The sequence below is a fragment of the Pteropus vampyrus genome, unplaced genomic scaffold, assembly GCF_000151845.1.
Source record: "Pteropus vampyrus isolate Shadow unplaced genomic scaffold, Pvam_2.0 Scaffold53, whole genome shotgun sequence".
NCBI lineage: Eukaryota > Metazoa > Chordata > Mammalia > Chiroptera > Pteropodidae > Pteropus > Pteropus vampyrus.
This window is the reverse complement of record NW_011888834.1, coordinates 1,212,371-1,223,022: the sequence shown is the minus strand read 5'-3', so window position 1 is coordinate 1,223,022 and position 10,652 is coordinate 1,212,371. Positions and strand designations below refer to the sequence as shown.

The window sequence follows — 10,652 nt, the reverse complement described above, 5'->3', positions numbered from 1 at the left end:
GGAATTGTGTACTGTGGAATGCAATTGGTTATTGCTCTCTGGATATTAACCAGATTTACCAGTTTTGCATCTATTTGTAAATTCTTTGCAGTATCCTTTTATTTTTCAGTTTTCTTGAGCAAAAATCTATTCCAGTCGCATAGTGGCAGTGGTTAGAAACATTCTCTCTTCGCAGTGTTCTTGATATTTATATATGTGTCTGTTCTTTGGGTTTACCTTTGAACCAGTTTAATGTCTCATGGGTTCCCTTTTTAATTAATGAGTGGGTTAAAATTCATATCCCATGTTCAAAAAAATTATTATATATACACATGTAAGTTTATACATACACATGTAAGTTTACACATACATATACCATCTCTAGAGTCACAAGAAACTGCTGGCTCTGATAACCTCTGCATAAGGGAGGCCATATGCTCTTTTAAATTTTATATAGTATGCTTATATTACCTATAGAAATAGATGACAATTTTAAATTCCTTTGAACTCGCTAAAATTAATCCTTAGCCAGTCCTTACCAAAATGTCAACATTGACTAAATTCACATTCGAATGAACTGACTTTCTAAAAAGAGATCTTTATCTCTAAATATAAACTACCAGTAGATAGCAACCTACACATCAACATCATACCTAGAGCCTTACTCCTGTACTCCTTAAAGCAAAGTTTTTAACTTTTCACGATAGCTCTAACACTGTAGAAACATTTTAGTCAGATTGTACTAATTCTATAATTCTATTTTGAACCTATTAAAGGGTCACATAATCTTAGTGTGGAGTGAGGTGGCAGACCAGTCAGCCTATTTTGCAGTTGTTCTGAATTCACCTTGCCTCTCCCCCAACTATGCATACTCAATAGTTCCCTTGTCTAATTATAGCCAGCCGCTCGCCCACTGAGCTAGAGGTTCTCAAGCCTGGATACGTGGTAGAATCACCTGGGGAGCTTTTAAAAATCTGAATGCCCAGCCCAATTAAATCACAAAGTCTGGAGTTGGGACACAGACATCAGTATTTTTTAAAGCCACTGAAGTGATGCTCATGTTGAGAACAGTGCTTTGTGCAAAGAATGATACTGGTTTAGCAAAAACTTCGCATATAAAGGCCAGGAGCAGAAGCACTCAGGATCTCTCACAATGATGCATAAGTGATGAGGAGGGTTTGGAGAGGAAGCGGGGACAGCCCTTACTGAGTATCCTTATATGCACAATCTCATTTTACCTGGGCTGCCTCTGGAATGGGGCAAATTAGGTATTGAGTGTGATTTAAAAGCCCAAACTGACTTGGTTAGTTATTAGAGCTTTTTTTAAAAAAAAAAAAAGTTCTCAATTCAGCTAAAGCCTCACTGAGTAGAAAATACCAAAATGGGACTGTCGAGTGCATATCCCCGCCTTGCTCCTCTGCCATTAGGGGCACGAAGCCAGCCTAGTGATGTCTGACAGCTAATACCACTGCCACCATATGGCTATATTACTGACACAAAGCTATATTTATCATACACCGGTCAACTGGGAAAACCACATACTGTACAACACAACCTATTATGGGTCTGTTTTTATCAAAGGCCCTAGAACCTCATTGATCTAACCCATAACAATGTGCTTTATTAAGAGATCTTTGATAGAGAGTAAGATTTAGAAGGGGAGAAGTAAAAAATGCATCCATTCATTTGTTTTGGAATGGTAAGGCAAAGAAATAGTCTGGCTCTTGGCATGTCCTTCCACCTCCCCCCATCCCCCCGGCCCCAAAGTATCTTCTAACGGTTAGCCCTGATAAATGGCCTGCTTCTGCTTCACGCTTTAAACTGTTTAATTGTTGCCTCAGCCTTTTTTCAAACATGAAAACTGGTATCATAAACGCTATGGTTTGCCTGCATGTACTCATTGTATATCCCCTCCCTTTTGTGTAGGAAGACAGAGATGTCAACCCCATGCCTAACCGAGGAGGCAATGGGTTAGTTCCCGGGGATGACAGATTCAAACCTGTGGTGCCATGGCCTCATGTCGAAGGAGTAGAAGTGGACTTAGAGTCTATTAGAAGAAAAAACAAGGCCAAAAATGAACAAGAGCGCCATGCTGGAGGAGAGAACCAGAAAGACATAATGCAGAGGCAGTATCTCACATTTAAGCCTCAGACTTTCACCTACCGTGATCCTGTGCTACGCCCAGAGATCCTTGGTAACTTTGAACCCAAAGAACCTGAGCCTCACGGAGTGGTTGGTGGCCCTGGAGAGAAAGCCAAGCCATTGGTTCTGGGACCCGAATTCAAACACGCAGTTCAAGCCAGCATTAAAGAGTTTGGATTTAACATGGTGGCAAGTGACATGATCTCACTGGACCGCAGCGTCAATGACTTACGACAAGAAGAGTAAGCACACATCCTCTTCTTTCTAAAAGTGGGGCAACTATGGTTTTGATAGATATTTAGTTAGAAGCTAGAATGGAGAAAGTATTTATGCCTTTATTTCAAGGGACTAAGAGGATCTTTGTTCTACAAAATGTCTAGAAGGAGGAGATCTCTCCATTTATGCCATGATATTGAGGGTCTGACATATAAAATTCTGGGGTCGTCTGCATTAATCCTACTCAATATTTGGTCCTCAGACTGGCCCCGGTCTGTGAATTTTTTGTTACTCGTCCACAATGAGAAAATGAGCTTGCACCAGATGTAAAACAACTATTAAATACTTTGTTTAGTTCAACTGAAAATTTTTTAATAACAAAACTTTCTTGCTGTGTTGCTTTTCATTCTGGATCAAGCTCCTTGTTATAGAACAATAACAAATAGTAACTCTGCTCTAGATGTCTCAAATAATTAACTAGATATTTATGTTTCTTTTAATTTTTTTCCTCAGCACTAAAATTGGACATTGAAGCTCCTGAGTATGCAAAAGGAGCACTCAGACAGATAAAACTATGGCCTCAACTTTCAAATTCTTTTCGCCTAGTTTTAAAATAAAGGATTTCCAACTCTTAACTTTTGATAGATGGCGATTATTGAATGAACTCAAAGCTCTTCTCTTTCAGTTTATTCAATAATCGATTCTACTTCTGTAGGATCTAAATAGCTTCCATTTCATATGGATGCATACTTAATTCACTGCTACTAGAAAACTCTCAATATGTATTTCCGATGATTCATTATTAACATAATCTTCATTTTAAGAGGTTAACACAGCACATGCACACATGCACACAGCAGCATTCTTTATGACCACTAAGTAAAATTCTGTACCTAATGTAGTGCTAGTCAATAGACTCTGGATTCATATGTTTATTGGTAAGAGTGAGAGGGGGTGAATGAAATATGCAAAGAAAGTAGAAGGATTAGAAGTATAGAACCATGATGGCAAGAGACATAACCTCTTTTTCAGAGAGGAGTTAGAGCATCTCAAGGAAGCATCTTGGAGTAGTTTATTCCTAATGAAAATACAGGCTCGCCTAGTCGTAGGGTTGCCTGATTTAGCAAATAAAAATAGGGGATGCTCAGTTCAATTTGAATTTCAGATAATAACAAAAAAACATTTATAATTATCTCCCAAATAGTGTATGGGACATACTTATACTTTTAAAACATATTATTTATCTTAAATCCAAATTTAACTGGGTGTCCTGTATTTTATTTGGCAAAACTTCTGGGCAGGGGATGAGGATAGGTACAGAGCTAGAACTGCCAAGTACCTTTAGGACCTGTAACAGGATTCGTAGGCCCTCCCCTGGGGTGTGTCTAAAACATAGCACTCTATCATAGTTACAGAATGTTCTTTGAGAACCTATTGATGGTATTCTCATCACTGTAACAGGGAAAACGGAAGGGAGTGGGAGGAGTCTAACATTTATTAACTTTCCACTACATGCCAGGACTTACTGTAAGTTATCTTATTTAATTCTCACAAACTGTAAGAGAGCTCTTACCTGTGGACATAAAGCCTGAGGCTCACAGCTGTGCCTTCTTTGTATTTGCCCAGCCAAATGGTAAGGCTGCCGTTCACCCAAGGTGGTTGGCGTGAAAGCCCCTTCTCTTCGCACCGCCCCGCACCCCACGGTGCATCTCTGCTGGACAGTATGCCTCAGTGCAGTGTTACACTCAGGGGGTGAGCTCAGTATAGAAACTGAGGTTTTAGTACATGAACTATTTATTAAAGATATGTCTTTTAAAACATCGATATAAATCTAGCTCACTTTTCTATATCAGAGACATGCTAAGAAAATCAAGTGACGTACAAGACAGAGCAGTACACAGGATTCGAGTCATCCTCCGTGCCTCCCTCTCCTTCACCCCTCACGTCCATTCTATCTCAGGGTCTCTTGTTTCTGCCACCAGAGTATGTCTCAGATCATTTCTGGGTGCTGGTCTTTCTTTTCCACTGCCACCACCATCGTCCAAGCCACCATCACTCTCAGAATCCTGCACGATCCTCCTTCCTGGTCTCTCCATTTCCTCTCTTGCCTCCTGTTTATTCACACAGAAGCCAGTGTAGTGTTGTAGTGTTCGAACGTACAAATCTAGCTTATCTAAAATCATTCTTTGCCTTCCCAGCACGCTTGAGGTAAAACCCAAACCCCTAACCTGCAGCAGCCCCCATGCTATGACCCTTCCCAGCCTTCCCAGCCTCCTCTGCGACTGTCCTTGCCCACAGGGCTCTAGCTGTGTCAGCGTCTCATGATTCCTTTGCTCGTGCTCTTTCTTCCTTCGTGGATGATTTTTCCCTTCTCACAGCGGCTCCTGCCTATCCGTTAGGTCCTAGCCGCACCGCTAACCGCGCCGTCTAATTTGGTAATGCCCTGCTTTATTTTCTGTTACTGCTCTCTGCCCATTTCTTTAATAGCATTTATCAAATTTTATAATTAGATATTGGTTTATTTAGTTGTTTATTGACTACCTTTCTTATTAGATGATAAGCTCTGAGAGCAAAGAATGTCTGTTTTCTTCACCAGCTACTTTCAGTGACAACTAGGAGCAGCTTGGTAGTAGTACCCAGTTGGTAAATTTTTGTTGACAGGATGAATGAATGAATGAATGAATGAATGAAAGCAAGCAAGAAAGAAATCTTCTAGGATTTAAACCTTGGCTTCATTACCAGAAATGAGATCTTAGACCAGTTACTTAACCTTTCTAACTCTCAGTTACTTAATCCTTAAAATAGTTCAAACCATACCTGCCTCTCAGGATTGGCGTTAGAATTAAATGACATAACAGACTAAAAGTCTTTTATCACAAGCCTGGTGGTTAGAAACTTAAGTATTATTGGCTGTTTTTATTGTTCGTGGCAGGTTCTTCAGATCACATATCTTCTCGTCACATTTGAATGTTTTCAGTTACTATTTAACTTTGAGGTTCTCTGTTGCTTTTTGGAAAATGTAAATGTCACATACTGCCTTATCTACATCATCTTGCTTCTACTTGTACCTTCCACAATGGCAAAGCCTTCATCTCTTTTTTGATCATTTCAAACACAATTGCCACCTGAACCTCCCATCTCTCTGAGTCCGCCTTGCTCTCCTGCAAAGTCCTTCCTTTCTGTCGTTCTTTCTCTCTCTCCCTTCCTTCTTCCTTCCCTCCCTCCCTCCCTCCTTCCCTCCTTCCTTCCTTTCTTCCTTCTTTTCTCTTATCACCTTCCTTCCCCCTTGCCAGTTATTCCCCATGTTCTTTTCTCTTGCACAACTGGAGCAGTACCTAGAAATAGGATTTTCGCATGTTTCTGTGTAAATATTGTGTCTCCAATCAAATAAAAGGACCCAAGGCTACCTTAGCAAGTGCTCCTAAAGCCCTCTTTAAAAGTCTGTGCTAGTGAGAAAACTTTTTTTTATACTTCAAAATACTCAAACATAACAACCCCTAGAAACTTTTATAAAATTGAATCTGGATTATTTTTTGAACTTGATTCTTCCACTTTTTGAAAAATGAGATAGGCTTCATTCTTCTCTGAACAGTTAAAGTTCAATGTAGAGTAATAAATAATTTCTAAGTAGAGTTATTCATAAATTAGAATGTAGACAGTCTTAAGAATTTTCTCTAAAATAAAAGGCCAACAACAAAGAAAACACCCTTAGGTTTTGCACACTATCTACCATACATATTAGTACTTTTCTGCCTTCCCTGGCAACGTGTTAAAAAAAAAACATAAATCTATATCACACGCATACACCATCCTCATGCTCGCCCCTCATGGAGCATCCATCAGAGATTGGCTTGGTGTTGCTGACTTTTTGTGGCTTTAGAATATAAGCCTTATCAGCCTTGTTCTCTTGCCTCTGTCAGACGTAAAAATGAGCCAGCTGCCGAGCTTAGAAACCAAGCTTTGGGCACTTTGTCCAGCTGTGACATCTGACACTGCAGTTAACGTGTTCGTTTTTGTGGCTGTTCTATAGTCTTTCAGATGAGTGTTCTCTACCTTAGAAGCAGGACAGAAATGCCCAGCTGCCAGCATGACTCATACTTATGTATGTTGCAGCTTTGAATTACAGTCTCTGGCTGAGTAATTTACTGGCTGTTGATTACTTGTTAAAAGAATGAGTAACAGTATTTTGAGTGAACTGGAGCCCTACTTCTTTTTAAAGATTTGAGCCAAGAATGACTTCACCTGCCTCCACACATATTTTCTATTAAAAAAACCTATATGATTTTCTTCACAGCTCGACAGATACTGAGTAGCTCCAATAAACAAGGTGCTGTGCTAGCCCGTCAGGGAATGCAACAATGAGAAAATACAGCCCCTGCCTTGAAGGGCCTCGCCATCTGCCTCTGGGGAGGAGAGAAAGAATACCAGAATATAAGAGCCACAAGAAAGGCGTGAGCAAAATAGCATGGTTCAGAGGAGTGGGAAGCCACGTCGAGTTACAGGGGTGTCAGAAAAGGATTCATGGAGGGGACACTAGAGACAGACCCTGAAGGATGAGTAGCGCTCCCCTAGGAAGAGGTTACACGTGTTGAAGACGTGAAGATAGGCATTGTCTAGGAGGAAAGCAAGTGGTATCGTTTACTTGTATCAGGAAATAAGTGTAGAGAAACAAAGGTGGCAGGCAGGGTCACAGTTAGAAGACCACAGTACCATTTACAAAGCCTGTACTGAATCTGGTAGTCAAGGAAGACCCACTGGAGACTTATAAAGGGAGCTTTAGCAATATTAGACTGGTAGAGGTGACTAGAGTGGAATGAGGGTAGGGACCTGTTGGACCGGTAGTAGCATGAGAGTAGGAACTTCAGTGAAGGGTACAGAACCAAAGTAAGAGACTCAATGTAAGAGAACAGAAGAGTTAGAATCAGTGGGCCTTAGCAGCTGATGAAGTGGCAGGAGAAATTAAAGATAAATCCAGGCTTCAAAGCAAGTGTCACAAAGAATGGTGCCATTACAGAAACAGGGTGGGTAGAATTGAACAAGCTGCTCTGCCCAAAGCTTGGTTACCTAAACCAGTCCACTCTCTGGCTTTAGGTAAATTCACACAGAGCCTGTCAAGATGAGGAGCCTGTTTGTGGGAAGAGATGGAAAGTTCTATTTGTGAATATATTAGATTTTCTTCTAATAAAGTTTGGGATTTTATTTCCTTTACTGTGAACTAACCACTGATGCAAATACATGGAAATTATTCTTGCCCTTTTTCAGCCCAAGAAGGCAATCATAGGTATATAATCCAAGCAATTTTGTTTCAAACAAATGAATTAAATATTTTGACTTGTTGAACAAATTCATGTGCTTCTAATATTTAACCTTTCCTCCCACCTACACACCTATTGCACTTCTATTTTGTAGAAAGCGATCTTAGTTGCATTTACAAAGTGAAATAATAGACATTAAGGTGCTTTGAAAATTCTAAGAGATATGCAAATGTTAATATGATTATTAATAACTGTCTTAAGCTTGTCTGTGGGAAATGGAGGTTTTTTTTAAAAAAAGATATTTTACATTTATACTCATGCCTTATACACCAGCTAATTCTCTTTTTGCCTAATTCCAAAATGCTGATTTTTATACTCTCATTTTATTTAAGGTGAGTTACAGTCATGAGCTTTTTTCTTTGTCTTTGTTAAAGGCTCTGTTTGATACCTTTGTACAGAGTATAGTGCTGTAATTTATAGAGTAGATGCTATTTTCGAAACCCTGACTTAGTTGAAATGCTATAGATTCTTTTTACATTTCAGTTTCTATGTATGACCTATGGGTTTTAGTTAGAACTAACTGAAACTCTAAGGAGCAGCTCAGAGAGGTTAAAACAAATTATTAGAATAATACATAAATCATATACAGGCATATATATGTGAATCACATATATATGCATCTATATTTCAGTGCTTTGTCTCAGTTTCTATTATCAGAATATGTAGTAGTTCTGTATGACCCGATCCAAACTACACTGGTCACAGTTATTAACATGTGATCCTTTTCTCTCATAGAGTGCCCAAAATATGTCTCATTTTTCAAACTACAATTTGGCAGCCTTAGATCTAAATTGTAGGAAGCACATTTAAAATTGATTTCAGATGACCATGATGGACACGTTGCTTCCTTTATGTCCAAAAATTATTAATTTCTAAGCGGCTTGCAAATATTTACTCTTGAAAGCTACTTTTTTGTAAGTTCAGAGGTTTTCTAGATTAACTTTAAAGAAAAATTATGTTCTGATGCCTAGTTTCTTCTTTCTTCCAAACACACATATAGACATGTACACATTGCACTTTGGAGTTTTCTTAATAATGATGGCAGAGCTGATACTTGTTTAAGGTCCTGGCTGACGATAGGAGATATATTTAGCCAAATTGGAATTATTATAGTGATCAGGGATAGCTTATGTCACCCCAGTTTCCACAGTAGTTTTCTAGAGTACCACATTCGTAGAGTGAGCTTACAAAAGCTGGAAATAGAGATGTGTTGTTGCCATGAGCCAGCATTAGCAGAGCAGCAGCAATCTCGAGCCCCGCTCTCTGCTCGATAGCGTACTGGGTGCCTCACCCCACTTGGTGGAAACCTTCTACTGCTGAGACCTTGCTGGTTGATAAGGTCCTTCCCATTCTCTAGTCGTTTTCTCAGTTTACTCTATTAAAATAGAACTTAGCTTCATTTCCCCTCCACTCATCCTGCCCCCCCTCCACAAATGCCCACCACCAATGTCACAAAAATATGAGATATGCCTGATTTAAAAAAAAAATTTATAAACTCAAATTTTTTGAGTTTTTTGAGTTTTTTGTTTTATTATAGTCCTCCCTCCATCCCCAACCAGGAATTTAACATAAGTTCCTGGAGGCTAGTTAGAAAAAGATTTATAGAGGCACCACTAGATATGCCATAACATCCCACACCCATGACAGACAATTTCAGGAAAGCCTGGACTTTTTTCAGGCTAAGTTTCCTACCCATCAGGAACACTGACACAGGAGATTAAGGGGTGTTTTTTTTGCGGGGGGAGGGTTGGTAACTTCTACTGTAGCATCTCAGTTTGGGAACAAACAGTCATTTTACGATGTTTAATCATTGTCTTCTGCTGAAAGGTTATTAATTCCTCACCAAAGAAAACCTCTGCCAACAGACCCAGACATTCCAGAGTGCATGTCAGAACATAAGCCCCTCCCTCGGAGGGTCGCCATGACCCCCTCTGGTGACTTAGCAGCTCAGACTGGGAGACGCAGGCGAGGCCACTAGACACAGCCTGTTCCTCTGATGTGTGTTTCCATGATGCACTTTGGCTCTCGTGTGTTTGGTAAATAGGGAAATCACATTAATTCAGTGTGGAAGTCCTGGTGGTTCCTAGATTTCCTCCGGCCTGTCAGTGTTTGGAAGTGATCAGGAGCAAGGTTTCTTACAGTTAAAGTGACCTCCATAACAAGATATTTATGAAGACTAAGAAAAAAACTGACAACCCTGCAGAAGTATTTCTTTAGTGCAAGAAATGGAGAGTCTAGTGGCTTCAAGATGCACTACACTTGCCACTTGTGCTAAGCTGTCTGGGGAACTGCCAGCGCTTCCAGAGGAGCCAAGAGGAAAACTGATGGATGAAAAAGGCTCTCCCTGGATCATACTCTTAATTTTGGTAAAGTTGCTCTGTATTAGAAGCGAATGTCTCCAAGGACCTACGGAAAGGAAAACACAAGCCCCTGGGTTTAAAGGCTGCACAGGATGGACTGTCACGCAAAGTGCAAATGTCCGTGGCAATTTTTCATTGTGCCGATCGATTTTCCTTAGGGCTCTGGTCCCAGAGTTCCCTAAGTTTTGAGTAGTCTGGTTCTATCCCTGTTTTTCTTTCATTCCAATTTTTTTCTTTTTCTTTTTTTAAAACTAATGATTTTACAAAACCAAAGGTTTACCAGGAACAAAAATACATGTGGCATTGTAATAGAGGTGTCTGTGTTGTACCCAAAGGGTAGCCACAGCCAAACTGCTGGGCATTGGACCATAGTGTGGCTACAGAATCATAATCTAAGGTGTTTTCCACATTGAAAATTAGTAAATTACGTGAAACTGGTTAGCTGTTAAGCCAAGCATAACCCAATATTTAAGAAAAAGAAGAACCCCGACCTTCCCATGTATTCTAGAAGCACAGCAACCATTCTACAAGACAGATAGCACTCAGTCGGGGAGCACTCACGCAGGGCCCCACATTCAGGGGGAACTGACCTGCTTGGAGCCAGGTCTCATTACTGCCGTGATAGGCTGCAAAAGCCCAC

The 10,652-nt window shown here is 40.1% G+C and overlaps 1 protein-coding gene across 3 annotated transcripts in view; it reads left to right on the top strand.

Annotated features, from left to right (window-relative positions):
- Nucleotides 1–10,652, top strand: part of GALNT7 (polypeptide N-acetylgalactosaminyltransferase 7) — a 107,509-nt gene that overhangs the window by 52,200 nt on the left and 44,657 nt on the right. For all 3 annotated transcript variants that reach the window (XM_023530725.1, XM_023530726.1, XM_023530727.1), the window contains exon 2: nucleotides 1,906–2,363. In XM_023530725.1, the coding sequence (XP_023386493.1) occupies nucleotides 1,906–2,363 (458 nt within the window). The remainder of the gene's footprint in view (nucleotides 1–1,905; nucleotides 2,364–10,652) is intronic.